Here is a 24719-nt window from a genome sequence, read left to right as displayed (position 1 = left end):
ACGTTCCTCCTGAATGTGGGCTTACATCTGGATTTTTATGGTAATTTTCTCTTCCTGATATCCACGGAGTCAAATTACGCCTATTACCCTCCAGAGCGATTGTTCGGGCTGTTTTCCCCTCCCTGTGTGGAGTCCGTATGGATGCGCCAGAGGGGAGCTTTGCGCTCATAGGGGAGGGACGAGCGTAGTCAAGTTCGGATCGGATCAGGAAGGAGCGCACCGACAGAGCGAGACAGGCGGCACCAGGGGAGAGACGCACGTTTTCACGCCATTTCATTTTATTTCTTCCTGTCATCGATTGAACCGACAGAGTTCGTTCAGGAAAAAAGTGAAGAGGATCCCTAAACGACACGGGGGAGAGATGCAGCCGGCGGCGAGATGGACTTTGCTGCTTCTTCTCGTGGGTTTGATGGCGCAAAGTAAGTAGGATTTATCCCAGGCAGACGTTTATATCATGTAGGTTTGACGCTGTCAGATGTATATATAAAATTTTTGATTGTTTTTCGAGAGTTAGCTATGAAACGTGACAGATTTACGCGCGTCTGTGCCTGGAGGGTCAACTTGGAGATTTTAAGATGGTTCAAAGGCTTTTCATTAAGTTTGGCTTCATGTTTCAGCTGTGAGTGTCAGCAACGAGGTGACTTGGTGGAGTTTCTGTCCAGTGCGTAAAAAACAAAGTTCCTCAGCTTTTGTCATCGATAATCAGTCTCTTAACTTTCTTTAGTTTCATCATAATTTAGAAAATGACAAAATAATCTTTAAAACCTCCAATTATCTAATGCCACATTGTCCATTTCATCCATTCGAGTTTAATTAAAACGTCTCTCTCTCTTCATGATCGCGTCATAAACCTCATCATGACTTGGTTTCCTCTTAACTAGGCCAACAAGATGAAATGCAGAAGAATGCGAGAAAAGGCAAATGAATTTTGATGAATGCAAATTTTGTTTTGAGGCGTGAGTCGTGATTTCAGGAAACCAAAACAGATTAGAATCTGTTTAGAGGATCTGTTCTCCTCTTTACGGCTGGGAGGGTTATACAGGGCTTGCGCCAACATTGCTGTATTCAGACAGAGGGCAGATAGCCGCTTCGCCCGTCTGCAGGCATTTGATAAAAACCTTCCTCATTGCAATGTGCGTCTTTGGATAACACTGATAACTTTCGTTTTACCCCAATTATGGTATGAATAAAAAGTTGTATTGACTTGTCGTTTGTGTTTGTTCCTGTACTTTTTGGTGGAAAGACAGAAGTATATTTTCAGAGCTTTTAAAGTGAGGATATATCGTGATTAGGAAAGGTTACTTTGATCATCCTTATCTTTTCAAAAGGGGTATTTTAGGGTTATAAACTGTGTTAAGCCTGGTTAAATTTATCATTAGAATTAAGCCACGTGTATTGATGAAGGAAGGAAGGAAGGAAGGAAGGAAGGAAGGAAGGAAGGAAGGAAGGAAGGAAGGAAGGAAAGAAGGAAGGAAGGAAGGAATGGATGTACGAAGAAAGGCGAAGAAGGATGGAGACAGGACGGAAGGAAGGGAGGGAGAGAGGGCAGAAGAAGGAAGGATAGAAGGAGGGGAATAAAGGGACGGAGGGAATGACAGAAATTGGAACAAGAGAGGTACAGAGGGAGAAAGGAAGGATGGGATGTAGAAAGAAAGGCAAAGAAGGATAAAGGAAGGATGGAAGGAAGGAAGGAAGAGAGGGACAGAGGAAGGAAAGGAGGAGGGAAGAAAGGAAGGAAGGAGGAGAGGGTCAGAGGGAAGAAGGAAGGAAGGAAGGAAGGAAGGAAGGAAGGAGGGATTTGGTATAACAGAAATACATCCAAAGACTTAATCAGTGACCGCAGCTGTGGCAGAGAGTCTGGATGTGACCTGGAGCCACTCTGTGAAACAGATGCAGAGACGGTAATTATGCGGCGGCATTTCAAAGCAGTAACGTAAACATTTGCTCCAAGGGCATGAATAGCAGCTATCTGATTTATGCAAGGTGGCAGATAGGCTCTTTTATGGTTTATCAGGCTCTACACACATATTTCACTCCATGCATGACCCTCCTGGCTGGGAGGTGTCTGTGTGTTTCTGTGTGTGTTGTCCCTCTCTCTCTCTCTCTCTCTCTCTCTCTCTCTCTGTATTATCAGAAGTCACATTTTTATGTTGTACCTAAATTATTTGTGCTTGTTGTGAACCTGAATCTGAATCTGTTCTTCAGTACTGCTGAGCTCACTGGTATTTCCTGGTGGTCAGACACAGAAGCTAATGTTAGCCAGATGGAGCAGGTGAGGTTGCTAAGCTGTGGCCTCCAGATTGACCCTGATGCTGAGGACTTGTCTCTGTGATGAAGCTTGGAGTCATATGTTTAGATTTCATTTTAATTTCTAATCTGAGTACATTTTTACTATTCTGAGTAAAATGTAAAAATCTCAGTGCACATTTACAGATTGCTTTACATAGATTGTCCTAGATTGTAAATAAAGTACTTTCACAATAAATCTAATTTTACACACTTTACAGGTCTGTGTGTGCATTTACAAATCTGATAATTTTAGACTTTCACAAATTTAAGACTACAGCACTTACTAATCTCAGTGTACTTCTAATAATTCCCTTCATTTACAACAAATTTGCATTAATAAATATATTGTATGTCATTACAGCTTTAGCACATCAACATGAGGAAATATTTATATTGAGAGGAATGTTAATAATACTGTATTTGCCAAATGTCGCCAGCTCTCAATATACTTTAAATCTTTGTTTCCACCAGTGGTAACCAAAACATGTTTAACACTTTACTGGTTAGGTTTAGGCAACCCAAAGCACTTGGTCAATATTAAAGAAAGGTGGTTTAATGTTGGAAAAACTGATTGATTGACTGATTTGAAGCAGTTTTTTAGTAGCTTAAACCTAAAATGCAGGACAGAGGACATGAACTCTTGTCAGAGGTGTCAGAATTCTGCATGCATCCATCCATTGGACCTCCTCCATATGACCTATATGTGCAAAAAAGGGATGTCGTATTTCTGGTTTAGAAGAAACATTGCTAATGAATGTAATCAGGACAGCAATTATGTTTCCTCTGAAGCATGTTAGTGGACCGGGTTGAATTAAGGATACTCACAAATCCAACTACACATTTACAGATTGAAATGCATATTCATAACCCAACTCAAAAATTAGCAAATGATTTAAGGTAGCTCCACCACACAAACACACGCCCTGGCTCCCATCCACTTCTAAAGACGCCAGCAGAACAGACAAATTCAAGCATGCATTTCCTGTTTTGGTGTGACCTCCAGCCGGCTCTGATGGACACACAGTTCAGAGTGCTGTGACCCTGTGGATGTGCATGGTCGGCCTCTAAAAACAGTGGTGTACTGCTGCTTGGAGACTGAAAGACCATTATTCTATCACCATGTTAAGTGCAGCATTACACTACCAGACTGCAAACTGCTGCAGTGCTCTCAGACAGTTTGTGATGTCTCTGATCAGCATGTATGTACATTAAAACAGAAGGTTCATGTGACCACACCAATAGCTGTGATTTTAGCCTCATACATGTGCTTAAGCAGGTAGAGGTCTTGAAAATACATCCCAACACACACATACACACAGAGAGAGATTAATAGCATGTAAAATATTTACAGTATGTGCTTCCAGTGTACTGCGACTCTCATGTTACATCGGCCTGTAGGTATCTCCATGATGCTGTCCCTCGTATTCAAATAGAGGCTGCTCTCTTACTGTATTTGAATGCATGACTGATGATCTGGTCAGTGAACTGTGGTGATGATGATGATGTGTGTGTACGTGTGTGTGTGTGTGTACGTGTGTAGCAAGCTTGTATCACAGTAACATTTATAGGGCAGAGCAGGGAGCAGGGGGGCGGGGCTAACGATAAACTGAGTCATAGATAAAAGTATTGAGAACACCTCGCTCTGCAGAGCTCGCTTCACGCTGCTGTGATCGTCCGCCTCTTTTCACAAACACCCAACCTGTATACCAGATTTCACAGTTTTACCAGGACATGTAAAGTGTGGGGGTGTTTTCTTCATTCCCACAAAAAACACATTCAGTGTCAGTCATCAGCAAAGCGATACATGTACCAGCCAGGTTTCACTTTGTAAGTCTTTCTAAAAGCATATTTAGTGAAACATAACATGTGTACTCACGCTGACACCTTCTTTCTCTCACTCTGGCTTCTCCAAGGTCAAGATGGCATTTCCTGAACCCCAAAGAGAAGAATGTGACCACCTCAGGGTCTCATTTACACCTAATCACCATAAAGTGTCCATTTTTAAGACGTTGAAATATTGAACTACAAAGGTTGAATGACTTTTTTTTTACATGAAACATTCAAATTCATGTAACCCACTTTTGGGGGGGAACATGCCTGGAGGGGAAGGATGAGCTATAGCTATTTGATATGCTCATTTTGAAGGTGAAAGAAAAACCATTTCCTTTCTACACGAAAATGTGTGAGCGCACAAATGCATGTGTGCTCGTCTGTGAATGTCATAAGGCTTTTAATAGCACTATATTGGACCTGTTTTCATGCTTATATCTGCCCAAAGAAGAAAGAATGCCGCCCCCCCCCCCCCACACTCACACACTCATCTATCTTGGCTCCTCTCTGGCTCTTTGCACCTGTCTCTCACATTCTTGTGCTCCCACCGCACTTTCTCACTCACAAATCTCTCAGGTTCTGTTGCTGTCATCAGCTTTCCACTCAGTTGCATCTCTGTCTTTTCCGCTGTCGCTCTCCCTCTCTCTGCTGTTCTCCTCCCATTTAATCTCTGTCAGTTGACTTCAGCTCATCTCAACTCAGCTTCATAGTTACAAAGGGAAAACAAACAGTTGGAGCTGAGCCTTCCAGCTCCTCGCAAAGCAATTACTTTGTATTCTGTATTTACAATAGAAGTATTGTACAAAATGAAGATGAAGATGAAGCAAAACATACCGCCTTCCTCTTTCACCCCTGTCTGTCGCTCTTCCTCTCCCTCTCTCTCTCTCTCTCTCTCTCTCTCTCACTCTCTCTCTCTCTCTCTCTCTCTCTCTCTCCTTTAAAAGCATTTGCATGCTCAGGGGAGAATGGAGGCTAAATGGCACTCTAACAGTATTCTCTCAGACAGCCCATAAAATGGTTTCTTCTTTTCCATCACTCATTATCTGTCCTTCACTCTTCTCTTCCTGCCTCTCCCCCTTTCCCCCCTTGTCGTTCTCTTCATACTTCATCTTGAATGATAGACAGTCATCTCCAGACTATTTTTTTCACAGTATGCAAGTTGACCTCCAACCCTCATGTCTTGGGTGCATTAAATATCTCACAGGATTTTAAATGTCTTGCTTGCTAAGTGGGTTTTGAGTTGGATAACTGATAGCTGACTATATGTACAAGTACATTAAATGTACATGCTGCAGAGTATACTGTAAACACAAACTCCTGTTAAGTATCAGCTGGTTTCTTTTTTTCTAACCAATAATGAAAAACTGCATAGCTATGCATAATGTGAGTAATATCAGCTCACTGTTTGAATTGTTATTATGTTAGGACAGAGGTCATCAATAAGCATGTCTATGTCTAGACAGCGGCCGGGAATGAAATGCTGAAAGGAACGTCTAAACATGCTTTACATAACAGTATAGACGTAATGCAAAAAGAGGATAAAACTAAAGCCAAACTAAACTTCTATGCCATATAAAACATGACTCACGGTAAAGTCAGATGCTGATCAGGAGCCAGTTACTAACTAACATTAGCTTGGCCAACAGAGCAGAACTAGTAGTCCTTTTTAACAGAAGACACTTTGACATTTTGTCAAGGAAAGTAGGAAAATGTAGGCAAGTCACCATAAGTAATAGAATAATGACGGCTGAATTCCATTTAGCTGTCTCAGTTTCAGGGTCTTGGTATTGTGCCCGATGGCTCACTGTTATACTGTCATGGCTTACTGGGACAGAGCAGAGCCATCCTTTAATTAGAAATACCTGTGCTTCTCCTACGATGGTAGGTCAAAATGTCTAAAAAGCCACTTGACTTAGTGATGTTTACACATAAAACATGAGGGAAAAATTTTAGTATAACTGATAAGATTTAAGTTTAACTGTAATTTTTAATTTTGCTGGAGGAAATGACAACTGATGCTGATTCTATGAGATTTGGCTAACTAGCCTGCTAGCTCAGGTCTCTGCTGAGTTGATTAAAAACTTCATTTTTACAGCATCCTGGACTGGCCTTCACACAGGGGACGTACTAGTTGGAAACAGCCCCTCTCATTTTACTTAACTTGTAAAACCCTAGTGAATATTGTGGTCTTTGGCCATAGAAGCTACGCAACAGTACGTTCCTGCTGTATGTTGTCAGCTAGTTAGCTGGACATTCAACTATACAGCTCACATTAGAGCATAAAAACAGAGTTTAATCAGTTCTTCAGACTTTTGCTTTTCTCTCTCTCTCTGCAGCTGCGTGTATATTACTTTAACAGATGAAGAAAGCTAAAGCTCAACAGCCCTGCCCTTTATAGTAATGGTTGCTAAGCTATGCTTGGAACTGTTGCTTAAGGTGGCAGTGATGCATTTGAACATGATCTATTTACAAACCGTCATACACTTTTTGGAAATCTTGTTTTACCTGTGCATCATGAAACACATTTTTCATGAGACTTCTTTCTCCCATAAAGTCTGGCCGAAGCAAATCATTTTTTGGCACTTTACCTTTTTGCCATGTGATATGTTAATCCTGGCATGATGAAAGCAGCCAGTGAAACCAGGCCAGTGACATATTGGTAGACTAATAATTGGAAACATAGAGAGAGCGGACAGAAATGTGATTAAATCCAGATGAAAGTGGGTAGAACCTGTGGCTCATTTTCTGTCATAATTGGTTCTTTAATGATTCTCAACGTGACATGCATGTGACCATGTTAAATGCGTGTATGTGTGTGTGAGTGTGTGAGCGTGAGTGTAGGATCCTGTTTTGATCAAAGAGCTGGTTTAGTCAGTGGACATGCAGCAGAGAGCAGCTTTGCCTTTGTAATTATGCTAACAAGCTGATGAAGCGCCATGACAGACCATTTTAGTCCATCTAATATCTTCACTTTTTGTATTTTATCTTTTAATTAAAATGACTTTTCTTCCATCCTTCCTTCCTATTGCTATTGTTCTTTTCAATTATTTTCTATTATATTATTCTATTTCTTGTGCTTGTCCAAAAATTACTGCTGTCTATATTATGTATTGGAACGCTTCCTTTTTTGCCAAACATGGATCAGATGTGAAGTGCTCTACCACGCTGCCTTTAAACTCTATTTAGCACAGCATTAGCACATGCTAGGCAGCTAACAGACAGAGGGCTATGAAACGTGGATTCACATAATCTGTTGGGTGACATCTTAAGAAGGCTTTACTTTCAGTCTCCTCTCCTCTCCTCTCCTCTCCTCTCCTCTCCTCTCCTCTCCTCTCCTCTCCTCTCCTCTCCTCTCCTCCCTTCCAGGAGTTCACCAGCTGGTGTCATTGTTATTTGCATGATGAGGGTTATCTCTAGCCTTTGAGGAAGGTATCTTGATGAAATAGGGTCAGCACTGTTTCATCATTAGGATTTCAAGACCTTCTCCAAAGAAGTCCATTATAATGAAGAGATTTTCCTCTCATCTATCCCAAACTCTGCTGGCTAGTCAAATGAAGATGGTATTTGAAAGAGTTTTGGGGAAAATAGCAGAATTAAAATCTGCTGCTGTCTTTGAGGTGGCATGGTTCTTCTGAATGGTAGATGTCTTTTTTGGGTTTTTTCTTTCTTTCTTTCTTTTGTCCCTTTTGAGCATTCCCTCTCCTCCATCCAACAACCTTGAGATCTGTCCAGCGGAGAAGAATGTGTTATTGATCTAGATATTTATAGTGTGTGATGGGGAGCAAGAAGGGATTTTGTGTGACAACCCTAAGATCATTGGGGGTCTGGGAGGACGAAGAGTGGGTGATCACCTTCACAAACTACAGGAGAGATAGTCATTGTGATTCAACTGGCCTCAAGGCAGCAAACTGTGTGGGAAACTTTCAACTATGACACGGTTCACACAGCTTACACAATCAACAAAAACTAGTTCATCCTGGTAAAGAGTGCAGTTTGACTCATTTAATATAATAACCCAGACCCTAAAAACTCATTTTTAATGTTAAAATATTGAAGCAAGTGTGATTTAATACAGCAGGTTTCAGAGTTCAAGGGTTAGCAGTGGTTAGTGACCTTTTTCCACACAACAGCAGGGCACAGTAAGTTTGTAGCAGCACTTCATCTCACTGAGGCCGTCCTTCCTTGATTCATTAGTGTTGCATATGATATTTAATAGTGATCCACTTTCAATATATGCAGAAAAGGGGCCACTGTCACGTTTTTAGAATCATTTTTCGATGAACAATTGTGGTCAGCACCGTAACTGTAACTGCATAGAAAAAATGCATTGCATTTCCTGTGGTTGCTTGACAATAAAGGCCCCTCCTATGTTTACTTAGTTCAATGCTTTTAATGTGAAGCATCAAGAGTGGGAAATGTTTGGTTTACATTTGCAGTAACTTGCAGCTCTGATAGCGTGAACAGTGAGGCTGTTGTCAATGAAATCAAATTGCAAACAGTAACATTGTTTCCTGTGAATCCCTCATACTTAAAGAAGGTAACTTGACAGTCCACTGTTTCTATGTTAAGTAACATTGAGCTTATTGTTTAAAGACAACCAGCAGCTCCTCCGACAACTTGATCCTTACCTGCCCCCCCCCCCCCCCCCCCCCCCCCCAAAAAAAATCCTTTTAGTACTTTATCTCCTCTCCTCAGGCTACAGTCTACAACTCCTCTGCACTGTTTTAAAATAGCTAGCTGTGCATTTTTCAGTCAGTAAACATGCTGATATTGTGCCTCAGGCCTTTCTGGATAATTAGTAAATAAGGCCCTTCATATTTTGGTTATGTATACAGTACTTGCGCAGCAGTCTAGCCAAAGGCATACCTATATTTAGGTAAATTGTAATAAATCTCATACAGGATGAAACCCCACAGCTGCCAACACCTACCCATCTATATTTACCATTAGTCAGGAGGAGAGAAGACGACATGCTTGTCACTGTGATTTATCTCCATTTAGATATTACATTTTTATTCGAGTTTAAATATAACTCTATTCTAGGATATCTTGGATATGGTAGTATAACACTGTCTATATAAACAGACTGTCTTGGGGCTTTTAAAGGTATACTTCTCCCAAGCAATTGTTCGTTCCTGCACGATGAACTGCAATTAATTCATGAATTCCGGTCAGTGGTTTCTAGTAATGACAATGGCGTGTTTGGAAGGAAAAGCAGTGCATTTTGCTGTAATACAGCTAACTGCACTGCTTCAATGTTGGACTGAAGCTCTTCTCAAAGCATTTAGCCATAACCTTAAGGCATAGCAGACCTACCTGAGGAAAATATAGACACACTGCCATAGTAAACATTCCACTAACATATCGAACCATGGCAACAATGCATAGTGCACACCAATATGGCTCTTCTGGGCAATGATGATAACATGCTGTGATCGCTGTTGAAAACTGCAAAGACGTCAAGCAGAAGAAGAAATGAATAATATGAATCAATATAGTAGCTACAGAAACGTTTCTATGACCCTGGTGAGTGTGGTTTCATTGATATTGAAAATTGTAATAAAGGCTGATATTGGATAGATGAGGTTAAGGCTTGGTTTTTAAAATATTGTTTGAAAATCTACAGATGGAAAAGCTCAGGGACCAACCTAAAAGTAGAGGTAGGTCTATAAAGACAAGAGGGCAGGTGAAGGGTTGGAAACAGGAGCTAATGAAAAAGGTCTCATGGTTAGCTGAACTAAATTGAAATGAACTGAGGTAGTGAGCCTGAAAGCTGTCGTGTCACTCAGGAGGTCGAGGTTGAAAGGTCTGTGTGGGGCATCTGTGTCCTGAATGACATGATGAGCTTTTTCCTCCCTTTCTCATATGCCCAAGCAAGAGCAGCAACAGAACATGAATGCAAGAGATCCAATGATCCTCAAGAAAACAAGAAAACAGACTATATCTGAGTGAGTGAGTGAGTGAGTGAGTGAGTGAGTGAGTGAGTGAGTGAGAGTGAACATGGCTGCTTTGTGCTTCCTTACCCAAAAGTTTCCAATGCTGTGACTCCATTTTAAACCGGCCCAGTCACACAAAGAAACACCCTAAAAGTCATCATTTCTCAGACTTGTTCAAAGTGACTTTCAACTCTGAGGATCCAAGCAGCGGATCTATAATCTAAAGAGACTTCTTCATAGAACATCATAAAACATTCATCCACAAACTCAAAAGACTTGATTGATGTGACATTGCATCAAAATTGGAAGAGGTTGATGTCTATTTTATCTCAGCTCCCTGTTAAAGATTTGAATGGATTTGGAGGTAGAAGTCTGGGTGGGAGGGCTGGTCAAAAACGTAATTGCAGGATTTTTGCAAGATCAAAATTATAGATATTCCTTCATGTGGATGATAGCTGGGAATCTGTGATTAGTGATAGTAGTGCTAGCATCAGCCTTTCGGAAATACAAAACTAAGACAGTTAGATTTCTACTGATTCATTTTTTTTTCTTGCTTTTTTGGCTTTTTTGTTTCTAACACTCTTTTTTCTATCAGTCTGTATTTATAGTACGTTCACTCATTCTGTCACTGATAACCTGTGCTCTCTCTTCTTTGTCTCTGTCCCCTTTCCATCAATCCAGCCTGCTTTTCATCCAAGGCAGAGGACCGGCTGTTCAGGAAGCTGTTCAGACGATATAACCAGTTCATCAGGCCAGTGGAGAATGTCTCTGACCCTGTCACTGTGGAGTTCGAGGTTTCCATCTCACAGCTGGTCAAAGTTGTAAGCTACACACACACACACACACACACACACACACACACACACACACACACACACACACACACACACACACACACACACACACACACACACACACACAGAGGAGTAGTATTCTAATCATAATCATCATGTGCACAAAGCTTGTTAAAAGTTAGTTCAACATTATGCCAAAGGTGTTTTACGCACCTTTGTGCATTCCTTTCATACAGTTCTGTGTGTCTTGTCTTATAGGTGTGTATGAACAAAGGCGAATGTAACCAAAATGTTGTTTCACTTATAGCATCCTCTCAACACTGTGTGAGAGTCTGAGTGAACTGGGAGACGTCTTCCCGTGAGCATCTTGATCGTATTTCCTACCTTTAGTACAGAATAGGGAAAAGATAAGCTGCGAAACGAGAGAAGTGAAAGCCGAAAGTGAATGCAGTCTTTATTTAGTCTGCTCAATTTCACGGATTCTGAAAATGTCACACTGTGTTGTTATACACTGCTGTTTTGCTTTGGCAATGTTAAGTTTAATGCGGGTGGGGGATGGTGGTGGTGGTGGTGGTGGGGATGCTGCATATCCGCCAGTGAAAAGAGGTTTTCAACTCAACTGAAATCCTCAGATTAAGAGAAAATTGCCTGCAGGACCCTTTTTCAGACTGGACTGATATGTAGCTATATCTGCTTGCTGGGCAAAGTGAGATTAATCTAAAGGTGAGTGCATGGATGTGTACGAGTGGGCGTGGGTGCACTTACTGAAAGCATCATGATGTGTGTGTGTCTGGGCACATATTTTCATGTGTCTGCCTATAAACAGCATATGTGGCTTAAGCATGTATGTACAGTGCAGGTGGTTTCTGTTTATGTGGAACACTGAATTCACAGGATTGCAAAAATCAAGCTGAATAAGGGTCACTGAGAGAGACAGATAGATAGAGAGAGCACCTGACATTTGTAACCCCTCCATTTATTATTAACTTACTCACAGTCGACCTTTTCAGTCAATCAGCTCCAGCTCTGGAGGATAAATATTAGGGACAGATTCCATTTCTTTTCAAAAATGTGAATTTTATTCCTGGCTTTATTTTTTCTTTCTTCTTTTAAAACTCAATATGGCTTGTAGTTATTTCAGCTGCTGTGTGAACAACATACGCTCTGTCCCATGCACACAGACACACAGACACACACAGACACACACAGACACACAGACACACAGACACACACACACACACACACACACACACACACACACACACACACACACACACAGACAGACAGACAGACAGACAGACAGACAGACACACACACACACACACACACACACACACACACACACACACACACACACACACACTGTGTGTGTTCTGTTGGCTAACAAGCTCTCTTCATTCTCCTTGTCTCTGCAGGATGAGGTGAATCAGATCATGGAAACAAATTTATGGCTCAGACATGTGAGTACACACACACACACACACACACACACACACACACACACACACACACACACACACACACACACACACACACACACCATGTTTTAACTATTATATTGATCTAACCTCATGTTGAGGTCTGCAGAGACAGAGGTAAGTGAAGACTGAGGATGGTTCATGTGTGTTAACACATACCTATACATACTAAACAGACATCAATATGAGTGCTCTGGGTCTCCCTCCCCCTTGGTTTGTGTGTGTGACCCCAAGATGAGGTTAGGTCAGTGTAACAGATAAACAATTTTTTTTGTATATGTGTGTGTGTGTGTGTGTGTGTGTGTGTGTGTGTGTGTGTGTGTGTGTGTGTGTGTGTGTGTGTGTGTGTGTCACACATCAGTGAACTGTTAAAAACATTAAGAATAAAGGAGGAAGGATAGTGACTAAGATGCCAGGATATGTCAGCTACAGCTAGACACTTAAATGCAGTCAGCTTATGGTCAATGGTAGCATTATGGTTAGTCACGCTCTGCCTCTCAGCAGATGTATATCCACAGACCCTGAACTCCTGACCTCACACAGCTTGCTATTCTCCCAAATAACACGTTTTATCTCTGTCTTCCAACCTGCTACTTCTCCAATGTCGTTTATTTTTTTCTTTACGTTTCACTCTTAACCGTAATAAATTATACATTTACAAATTCTAATAAACATTATAGATATTGCCTTTTTAAATCAGTGACTAATTGTGCTACATGGACAAACAGCTGTTGGATGCTGATGCAGTTCAATGGTAGATACGATACTGTGATTTCGGAGCTGTCCAATTAAAATGCATTGAAGGTCCCGTATAGGCTGATCCTGTTTGCTGTTTGTAATGGCTGCGCTGTTTATTTGTAAGAAGGCATCACTAATGAGAAGCTGTGTCATCATCACAGTCACTGATAAAGGCTTTGAATCACAGCCAGTGGGTTTACGGTGGTAGCCATTTTAGAAAGCCCCCCTTGATGAATTCATTGCATCTGTTCTGCAGGGACACTGCAGGGGATTCCATCTGTAACAGTGTTTCTAAAGATGTTCGTTTTGCACTCCTTAAAAACAAGCTCCTATGAATACTTTTAGGGATAAGAGAACTTGATTTTAAACAGAGCGACATAGTGTACAACGACAGGCAGCCTTTGTATTTGATGTGGATTCATTAGAGAAGTGATCTTTGCCAAGCTGTGCATTTATAGACTGAAGTGTGCTAACAACACAACACAATGCAACGCAACGCAACGCAACGCAACGCAACGCAACGCAACGCAACGCAACGCAACGCAACGCAATGCAACGCAACACAACACAGAAGAGTCAGAATTGCTTTAACTATGTTTTACCTTATCAGTGAAGCTGATGCTGAATATATTGTCTTTGTACTGTGATCAGTTGAGTATATGTCAAAAAGGATTAGTGAATCATCACATTTCATTGTTTTACACAGCGCCCCCACATTTATGCAACTGGCATATGACTGAGACAGGCAAGATACAAAGGATTTTAGATAACAGAACAATAATAATACAACATTGTGCATTATAGGAAGTGAAATTAGATATTCCCAAAATTACAGAAAATCTGCATCCTCTTGAGCTCCTGATGGGGAAAAAATAAATCAGACAACACTCCCCTTAACCAAATTAACATAATAATATTAATGATAAAGATAATAATAGCAGCCTTTTTTGCTCCCCTTCCCCAGTTGTTTTCGTACAGTACAGTCGCTAACTGAATCTATACAAAGTCCTGTTTAAGATGTTCATTCATACTTGGTAACTCCGTAGCTAGCCATTCAGTATAATTGTTGTTTTGCTTTTAACACACATCAGACATACCAGCAGCTTGTAGTGACTCACTGTATGTTTTTATCATTGCTGGAATGTTGTGGCCATGGAAAATAAATCTAGAATCATTTATGTTTTATAAGCAATAAGCCATAAACCTCGACCTCGATCAGGAATTACATCAGCAGCCAACCATACTGTAAATTCCCTTCATAGATAAATGAAAAAGCCAGTGTAGCATGAAGTGGTTAATTAAACAGCTCCCAGGTCATAACTGGGTATTAATCCGCCTTGCTAATGAATGAATTCATCTTGAATGACATGCAAATAGCCACGACTAATGGATCCACAGCTCATGAAATGTTACCCGCAGGTATGTTGACAGAACAGCAAGTGAATGCACTCATCCTGTATTCCTGTCAGCACTCCCCTTCTCTCTAAACTGCTCTTTATGCAAATGTGACTATTGTATAAAGTGTCTTATTATTTACTCACTGAACCTTTGTGGCTCTATTACCAGGAGGAATTGTATCAAAAACATACATGTTTGTGCTTGATTTTCAGTGAAAAAGCAATGAAAGCACCCAGATGCTCCTTGAAACTCATGGTTCTGTCTATATTAGATTTTTATTTTTTTGCCACAATATCCTTATTTACTCTCTACTGTAAAACATCAAAGGAAGTTCTGCCTGCAGTATAAATATGCATTTCAAAATACTCCCATGAAGGGGGGTGTCTCCAGTGACTAATACTGTCTGCAGTGTACAATGCAAAACACAAAACAGATGGTTGACTCCTCATTATGCTCACAATGTTGTTCTCTTCCTCCCTCTCAGATTTGGAATGACTACAAGCTGCGCTGGATGCCGGCAGAGTTTGATGGCATTGAGTTCATTAGAGTTCCATCAAACAAGATCTGGAGACCCGACATTGTGCTCTACAACAAGTGAGACTGTCACTGTCATTGCCATCATCATTACCTTGTTCTCCATTATCACACTTATTATGAGGTTGTCTTGACCAGAAACACAACAGAAATCACTGTTTGCTCATCAACTTATGTTCACGTTTTCCTGGAAAGTGTCGTCTTATGGCATCCAGATAACGACTTAGCCCTTTGGACTGTTTTAGCGCCTCTCTGCTCATTGCCTGCAACCTTTCTCCTTTCTGCTACGTTTTATCAACTTTGTTTCCAGCAGCAGCAGGTAGCTGTTTCACCAAAAGAAGCTCAACTAAATCCGCTTTCTGCTACCTGCCCAGCACCAAACAGCACAGACCTAACAGACAGACACAGTTACTGACAAACCTGGCAACACAGTGGAGCATTTAGCAGCTAAAGAGCCAGATATTTCCCCCAGGCTTTGGTGGAGACCAACAGCAGAGCTAAAACATAAGGGAATATTGGACTTACATTCATCAAGTTGCCAGAAACACGACACCATATAAATGCTAATGTTGTTATGTGTCTGCAGATGAGTAAGCAGCTGGTTGCAACATGACAGTATTGTGTTTGCAGCTTATATGGCTACATCCATGGAGATGGCAGATCACAAACCGCTCATGTGAATCCTTTTGTAATGGTCTTACGGGCTTATTTGGAAGCAGTTTACAAAAACATGTCTTGTTGCTTTGCCATGAGAACTTCATCAGAACTGAACATCAAAACATCATCTAGCTGCTACACTGTGCAGCAGAAAACACTGTCATAACAGTGGATTATGCTAACATGATTGTGTATTGGTCAAGGTCAGGCTGTGCTCCCTCTCTCTCCTTCAGTTCACATCCTTGTGGTCTCATTTCTCCTTTCTGCCTACATCAGTGACTTATTATGTTAATCAAAGGCTATTTTGTATTTCACAATCACATGTATTGCGGTTGATTGTCTTTAAATCCCAATGTTCTCTTTCTTACCTCCATAATTTACCTTTTTATCTTCTCCCCTCTTTTGTGTTCCTCGCTTTCATTTTCTCCTTGCCATTGTTTGATGTCTCCGCCTTCCTCTAACCTTTGTGTCCTATTCAAAACCCACATATGCTTGCATAATACATCCTCATACCTCCTGTGCCATGGGAATACTTCTGCTTGATGATACAAACACATGCACACACATACACACGTCATGTGCAGCGCTGTAGGTGATTTCCTGGTGGAGGATAAGACCAAGGCTCTGCTGAAGTTCGATGGTACCATCACCTGGGTTCCCCCAGCAATTTTCAAATCCTCCTGCCCCATGGACATCACCTACTTCCCCTTCGACTATCAGAACTGCTCCATGAAGTTTGGCTCCTGGACTTATGATAAAGCCAAGATTGACCTGGTACTCATTGGGTCTAAGGTCAGTGTTTGTGACCGTGTCACAATTCCAGCGTAACTATTAATAATTTATCTCTTTAATTATTTTTCTGTCTATCTGACCAAAAAAGAAAACTACTGATTACACTGATGCATTTCCAATGCATGCATCCATTTATTGTGGGGATCCTTAGTACTCTTCAAAGTCTGATGTTGAATGGTGATGTTATTAGGGTCACCTTGAATAAGGCTTGACACTTTAAATATCTGAGGCAAAGTGATCGTATTAACTGTAAAGTAGAGTGATCAGCATCTTCATGCTGCAGCATACAGAATTTTGGGTGCATGCTGACGTGAAATCCAGGTGAAAAGTTGGTTTGCATATTCTGACAAATCCATAATGATCAGACAAAAATTAGACTTGTACTGTATGTCTTATATTGACTGACAGGGCCCTCTTAAGAATGGTAAGTTGACTGTGAATGTTGTCCTCCCGTTAAATGAAATTGTAATTGTAATTGTTAAATCATTATGTGATTGTAAGCACATTGTCCATCTCCCAGGTGAACCTGAAAGACTTCTGGGAGAGTGGTGAATGGGAAATCATTGACGCTCCGGGCTACAAGCATGATATCAAGTACAACTGCTGTGAGGAGATCTACCCAGACATCACCTACTCCTTCTACATCCGGCGCCTGCCACTCTTCTACACCATCAACCTCATCATCCCCTGCCTCCTCATCTCTTTCCTCACAGTGCTGGTTTTCTATCTCCCATCTGACTGTGGAGAGAAGGTCACGCTCTGTATCTCTGTCCTGCTCTCCCTCACTGTGTTCCTGCTCGTTATCACGGAGACCATCCCCTCCACGTCGCTGGTCATCCCGCTCATTGGAGAGTACCTGCTCTTCACAATGATCTTTGTCACACTCAGCATCGTCATCACTGTGTTCGTGCTGAATGTACATTACCGCACGCCAATGACCCACACTATGCCGGGTTGGGTGCGCTCTGTATTTCTCAAAGTGCTGCCTAGGATTATGTTGATGCGGAGGCCGATTGACGAAGACACCAAAGCTCGGGGATTGGACAGCAGTGGGGAGGCAGGAGGAGCTGGAGGGGGAGGAGGAGGCGGAGGAGGGAAAGGAGGGAAGAAAAGGAAGAACAGCTTGATGCAGGTGAGGTGTCCCCATCTAAGAACATCTAGTCCAGGTCTGGACCTGGTATTTAAAACTCAAATATTCAGGAGGGTTATGTCATTTTGACCACCAAGTGAAGGTCAGTGCGAGATGAAGACTTGCTAAAAAAGCTAAGGTTAATCTTTTTGCTTTTTGCAAATGATCAATGGTATGAGCTGTCCTTAAAGTGGACCAGAGAGCACTTGAGCAGAGCAGCATGCTCTAGGTTTATGTTACCAACATGCACCAGGTTGCAGGAAATCAGCAAAGATAAACAACAATCTTACAAAAACCTGTTTGTGAATTATGCAATCCACGTTAACACAAAAGAAGGCATTACAGTAGCAATTATCAGGTGAGGACCTGATCAAGACAGGTTAGATGCAATGAATCTTTGTTTTCCTTTTCATCACAAGTCCAAGATACTTCAGAGACAGCTGGTGCATTGGTTGTGCACTGAAAGGTCACCATCAGTCATAGTCAAAATTCAAACTTAATTTATTGTGGCCCTGGTATTCATGTTCATATCAGACAGTTCTGCACCTCACCGTTTATGTAGCGAGATGGAAAATTAGGGTGTGAAGGTTGAGAAAACATACCATAACTATAGTGTGTTTGCCATAAGCAGCTCCCTGACCTTAATCATACCAAAGTTGCCATACGTGGATATTGTAGAATACAAGAAACGCCAGCAGCATCAGATGTAGAAAAACATTGTCACTGAACCTAATCCAGTTTTCATTTCATTAGTTTTCCTAATCATCTTTTTAACAAAACAACATGTACTTCTGTGTGCAGCTGAAGAAGGTGATTCCTTCTACTATCTTAAGTGTAGTCAATCAAGTGCATCCCAGCTGCTGGACTGCGAAACATCACAATTGTACCTATTTGTATCTATTTCCTCTACTGATAGTTAAAATATACTTTGCTAGAAAATGTATTTCCCCCTCTGGGAATCAAACCTTGGATCACCTCCACCAACAGACTGTTTCTAACCATTAGATAGCTTGCCTGTTCCATGAAACACTCTTACCTCCTTCCACTTTTCAATGGTGTAACCCCTTACTGCACTAGCTACTCACTTTCTGCAAGTACTACTTGGTAAATCGTCTAAAAAACTTTTCTCTTAAGTAAAGAATTTTTAACAAAGTTCTCACACACAATGTATATGCAGTATGATCCAATAAGTTCTTTGTGGTCAACACTGGGAGCTCAAAGAAAGCCCTTATTTAAGTCTTACTCCCCAAAACACAGAAACAAGTCTGCCCTTGATATCACCTTGTTAGCGTTGTACTGTGATGATCCCAGATGAGTATCCCAGAGATTCCAATATTTTATATGAACTTATTACCTGAAAAATGTCGACTTTGAGTTGAAGCAGAACGTCAAGCTGAATCTGAACCCTGGTTGTGATCCCCAGCAGGTCGGAGGAGGCTCCCTCAACTGTCTGGAGTTTGGGGACAGTAAGCTCTCATCAGTGGAGGGTTGCACTGGGAAGAAATGCCCTTGTCCCTGCCAGCATGGGAAGGAGGCCCCAGAAACACCAGACATGGGGAAGATGACACGTCAGCTGAGTCCACAGAGCATCAACACAGTGGTGGCCTTTTCTGTGGTGTCACCTGAGATCAAACAGGCCATCGAGAGCGTCAAGTACATCGCTGAGAACATGAGGAGTCGGAACAAGGCCAAAGAGGTGAGTCATTCTTACCTTCACTGCTCTGAATGTCAGCCTGTAGTCAGAGTAAAACAAATCAAATGTATGACTACCAGTGTTCACATGTCTTCCAGCAAACACATATGCAAAGATAAACCCTCAACATGTTCATTTCTAATTTTCGTGGTTTGGCCTACTCTCAGATTCATAGTGGAGAGTAAAACCATAAAATTCAACAATGAGAGAATGGAGGGAAAAATGAATGGTGTCCCAGCTTTTCTTCAGAAAAAAATGAATAGTATGGTAATTATTCAGGCAATGCTGCCCAAGTTTTAAATGTTACTAAGCTTTAATGGACACTGTAATAATGGGGTTGATATCAGCTAAAATAAACAGCTAGTGGAAAGGGTTAACTGAAGAAAAGTAGTTTTCCAGTAAGTATGTAGTTCCACGACAGTGTGACAATGACAGTCAGCACACAGTCCAAGAGCTGTGAAACTGAAGGAAATAAATGGAATTTAGCCATCATTCATTTTATTATTTACACCTGAGCTTTCCATGAGAAAGGCCAATACAAAGGCTCAGGAAATGGAAGGCAGCCACTGTTAACGTTATTAGTTCCACCTGCGGTTTTCCTGCCATGATGTGTCAAAATGTCTATTGTGAAAAGGCTTAGCAGACAGATTTTGAACAAATCCCTCCGGTAAGATAAACTCTTTTTTTATTTTTTGGGAAAAAAAAGACAAAGATGATCAGTGAAATTATTACCCACACTAATGTAAGCATAAACCACAGCTTCCAGACCAGTTTACTGGTTCAGTTTGGACTTGATGCACTAGCTGTTTTCCTGTGCAATGACAGATTATTACTGACACTTTGAGTGGGCTGACTTCCAGTTTTAAAGTGTTAGGCAATCTTGCTAAACTATCATCTTGTTTACATCCCATTTACCACTTGTGCTTCTTGCCCATCAGACTATATTGTTGCAGTGTCACATATGCTGAGTACAATGTTATAATGAAAGATAGAAATAATGACCAAACTAATCTTAATTATTTGCACAACAGCACATTTTAGGGATGGGACACAAGACGTGTCAGCCTTCTTGTCCAAACAGTCTTACTGAAAAATTAATTTGATTAATTTGAACTTCACCATTTTAGGAAATATAGCAGGCCACAAAACTTTTCCTAACAAGTCACGTAGGAAATATATAAAACATTTCAGTTTTTCTAAACTTTATAGAACGGGTGTTCGATGCATAATGTATTTATGCCGCAGCATTCCAGCAGTGTTGGCCTGGAGAGCTGTGCTGTGACTCTGGGCAGCATTGTTGCAGATTCTAACCTGCACCACAAGTTAACCGCAGTGCAAGTTAGAGCCAAATAGTTTTAGATTTGAGTGTGGAGCTCTCCCTCCTCCCTCCGTCAGTTATAAATACAGTGGGTGAATTCTCCCAAAGGGGAGAAGCAGCCTTTGATATGCAAAACTTGTGGCTCAATCAGCTTTGTCAAAACGCCTGTCGCTTCTTTTGACTCTGTGGTTTGAATGTGATTATCATAGTAATTTCCTCCTGTGTAAATTATGTATCAATTTTCTGTTGGCTTACAAGAAATGTTCAACTCTTGTCTCTCTTTCTTTGTTTCTTCCCTTCTTTCCATCCTCACTGTGTAATCCTCCCCCATTGTCTCCCACAAACCTCCCACCCTCTGAGATTGTGAATCACCCTCTCACTGCACCTCTCCTCACCTGCTTTTAAAACAACCTCCCTCCACTCTTCATCTTGCATTTGTCACTGCTGACATTTTCCTCCGTGTCCCCTCACACTTTTTGTTTTCCCCCCACCCTTGCTCGCAGGTGGAGGATGACTGGAAGTATGTTGCCATGGTGATCGATAGAATCTTCCTTTGGGTGTTTGTGACCGTGTGCGTCCTGGGAACCGTGGGCCTCTTCCTCCAGCCTCTTTGTGGCTTTGTCTCATAACTGCTTAGCGGTCAGGGTTCACCGCCACCCTGTGTCGACCAATCCTGAACAAGTGACTAACTCTCAGTTGACCAATCAGAAGACAGAGTTTTGAGTCCTAAAGCACTACTTGGTGTGCTCGTTTTGCTTCTTGCCTTTTGCAGAGAGCAGGAATGTAGAAAGAACGAAGGTGCGAGAAAGGATTTAAAGTTTTCAGGCTGGCTGCTAAATTGCATCAGTGATTTGGTTGTAATAACTTATTTTCATGCCTAATGCTAATTTACCTGAAAAGATCATTGCCATTGTACTTACATAATACTTCATACTTTCTCTGCCATTTGCAACAGTTTAAGAAAATAAGCTTGATTTTGGTTAGTTTATCGTTTGCAGGATGACAGTATGATTTGCCAGGTTTGTCACAGTAAGTGTGACGACATGTTGTAGATCCCAGAGATTACTAAACACAGTGCAGTTACTGCAGACTGGCCACCAATACAAAGGTGTGGATCGGCTCTTAGCTCCATTCTGTTGCTAAATTTCACATGCTGTACTCGTGGAACTTATTTCTATGGCATAATAATGTTTTCTATAATAAAACATCAAATAGTCAGATTCATTCTGTCTTTTGGCCTTATATGCTGATTCCTGCATGGTTTGAAAGAGGTACGTTAGAGCTTAGCAGGGGACAAAACTTGGCACATCCAGTAGTTCTTCAGGACTGGAACCTGAGATTTAACATCCAACAGATGTTAGTGAGCTGGGAACTTTCGACATCAAGTAGGCATGACACAAACTCTCCACCATACTGAACTCAACCCTGCAGCTCCCTCCCCATTCAGCTGACTGATAACTGTCTTACCCACTCCCCAGTCTGATTCATCAAGCTGCTCACTGTCAGAGCCAGTCGCACTCACCGCTTTTTGTGTCATTTCCAATTAGAGTTCAGATTCCTGGCGCACTTGGCAGCGCTTTTAACAAATAAGGGCAGGCTGTTCTTCTTTTTGTAATTAGAAACCACGTGTTTATAAATGTTCTCTCTGATTAATGTTCCAGAAAGTAATTGCTTGGCCTGGTAAATATTGGATTAAATGGTACTTGATTAGTTGCTCTTGAAATAGCATTACATTTATTAATTCATGAGAGGATTCTATCATCCGATTCCATGGCTATTAATTTCATGTTTTTTTCTTGTCACTTTCAATTGAGTTTACTATTAAGAGCAAACATGCAATGCAAGAAACATGCACGACAGAAATTTTGATTGCTTTGACCAAGTTACCGTCAGATTACAGCACTATGAAGGGACTGTTTTATTTATTTAATTTGATTTATCCTCATCCTTTTTGACTTTATGATGCATCAGAAATGCACAACTCAACCTGAAGGGAGAAAACATATTCGTAAAAATGATCTTTGCCTTTCTTTGGTCTGACTGTCTTTGAACTTAAAATAAATGACATATTTCTTCAAATAAAGTGACTAGCATTTTTTGGTAGAGGTTTTAAAATATGCCAAAAACTTACTAATGCACACACACACACACACACACACACACACACACACACACACACACACACACACACACACACACACACACACACACACACACACACACACACACACACACACACACACACGGCACAGGAGGATTGCTTTAATATTTTTACTGCCGTTAGACAAGAACAGCCACCAGAACCTCCAGTTGAAGCATTTAATTACAACTTTTAAACCTGGACCTTTTTTTTTTTTTAAATACATATTTTGCAATCTAAATGACTAATAGGTACAAAAACCTTTGGAACTGGTCCAGTAGATCCCTCAGCTGTCAGCACCGTAACTGTGGGCGCAAATGCACCCATCAAGTATGTCCAAAAGTGCTTGCTGTAAGATGTTAATTTGGATCTGGACCTTTAAAACACAGAAGTCACACAATGACATAAACAAACTATCCAACAGAGGCAGTGGTAGAACAGCAACTCCCACGCTCTGCAAGGTAAAATTATTGTTTTTGTGAAAGGAGTCTGGTGGCTTTGTAGAGAGTGATGTTTCAGCTGTTTCTGGTTCAACAAAAAAGGTCTTTAACAAAAAGATCTATCTCTGAAGGGATCCTTTCCATAATGCTGTCAGACATTTAGAAAACAATCTGAGAGTGTGAGTAGCAAAAACAGGCTCTTTTAGTGGAAGTACATGGATTACATTGCAGCCATTGCACCCCGTTTGGTGCATTCCTGCTGAGGGCATCTACTCGTCCAGTTCTAAAACTTTTTGTTGGCCTACCTAGAAGCCATTTACACCCCAAAATAGAAGCTAGAAAAAGACAAGATAAAATGCATCATTGGTTGCCACATAATCACATTTATCTATCAGAGAGTCAATCTCCTAGCTGAAGAGTACAAGTGTAAAGATAAATTGCAGTGGCAGTGTCATTTGTTGCAATTTGTAATGAGTCACTAATTCTTAGTTATGCAGATTTCATAACAGATGACTTTTATTGACAGCTGCACTAGTGACTGTTGTTTCAGAATATCTATTATTGGGGCTAAATATGATATACTGCAGTATATCCAATCTCTCTCTCTGTCTTTATGCCCCTCTGTCCATCTGTATACAACCATTTTGCAGTCAAAAATATTTATGTTTATTTTTTTATATAGTATTTTTGTGTATTTGGTATGGGTCTGGCCTGTGCTTTGCTGTAGGCCCCATATTTTCAGTGAAGGGAATGCTCCAACATATGATGCTGTTTTGGACAATATTCTTCCTCCAACCTTGTGACAACGGTTTGAGGAAAGCTCATTACTGAGGCCAGTTCCTGCAGTCTTGTTTTCAGGCCCTCCAAGTCCTTACAGAGAGCATTCTGCTCATCCCTCAGCCTCTGGATCAGCTCCTGATCCTCCATCATCTTTACAGCATGAGACTATTTTTCTTTTTTTTGTCTTTTTTTTTTGCTACAACAGCTCACTCAGCTCCAATCTCCTGGTCTGCTCCATCCCGAGCTTGTTGGCCAGGTACTCAATTTCCCCAGAGACCTGTTCTCTTTTGTCTCTGTGTCCAGCCTGGTGCAGTGCTCACTGACCTTCTCCTCCTGATACACAATATTGAACAGAAATATCTAATGCAGAATAGTTGTGTATAAATGTAACTGATGAGAGACACTGCTGCACGCACACACAAACACAGTTTAAAGAGATCAGAGAGCAGTTTGACTCACTGGATAATCTCTTCTATGGTAAGTTATGGTGCCATCAGAGCATGAAACACATGGCTGTAGCCCAGAGGCTGGAGAGGCATCAGTGATGCAGTAACAGTGCCAGAGAGCAGGGACAGCTAACAGGGACATGAGGGCTGGTCTGGAAGAGAACATACTGTACGTATGTGCTGAGTGGAACTAAAGGCTACATTGCACAACAAATTGTTGCCCAGTGGATATAGACCTAATAAAACACCCACATTAAAAGGCTTTTTTGATTTTTGAACTCTGTACGGACACAAACATCCTTCAAACACGTACGTTAACATTGTCTC

At 41.2% G+C, this 24719-nt stretch overlaps 2 protein-coding genes across 3 annotated transcripts in view; one reads left to right on the top strand and one right to left on the bottom strand.

The window, feature by feature from the left end:
• The window catches only part of cwc25 (CWC25 spliceosome associated protein homolog), a 109176-nt gene extending 90660 nt beyond the window's left edge, over nucleotides 1-18516 (bottom strand). Inside the window, exon 1 of the mRNA XM_070977206.1 lies at nucleotides 18503-18516. The gene's annotated coding sequence lies outside the window, so the exon portion shown is untranslated. The remainder of the gene's footprint in view (nucleotides 1-18502) is intronic.
• Nucleotides 108-22662, top strand: LOC139340989 (neuronal acetylcholine receptor subunit alpha-3-like). Of its 2 annotated transcripts, none has more exons than XM_070977180.1 (8): nucleotides 108-419; nucleotides 10737-10876; nucleotides 12265-12309; nucleotides 14948-15057; nucleotides 16239-16446; nucleotides 16967-17578; nucleotides 18999-19271; nucleotides 21090-22662. In XM_070977180.1, exons 1-8 carry the CDS (start codon nucleotides 362-364, stop codon nucleotides 21213-21215), a joined length of 1572 nt encoding a protein of 523 aa, XP_070833281.1. In that variant the 5' UTR covers nucleotides 108-361; the 3' UTR covers nucleotides 21216-22662. The 2 variants fall into 2 exon arrangements, with proteins under 2 accessions (XP_070833281.1, XP_070833288.1); XM_070977187.1 differs by having other exon boundaries at nucleotides 228-419; nucleotides 19002-19271.
• Nucleotides 22663-24719: the final 2057 nt, after the last annotated feature.

The sequence above is a fragment of the Chaetodon trifascialis genome, chromosome 2 (genome assembly GCF_039877785.1).
Source record: "Chaetodon trifascialis isolate fChaTrf1 chromosome 2, fChaTrf1.hap1, whole genome shotgun sequence".
Taxonomy (NCBI): Eukaryota; Metazoa; Chordata; class Actinopteri; order Chaetodontiformes; family Chaetodontidae; genus Chaetodon; species Chaetodon trifascialis.
This window is presented reverse-complemented; position numbering and strand designations above follow the sequence as displayed.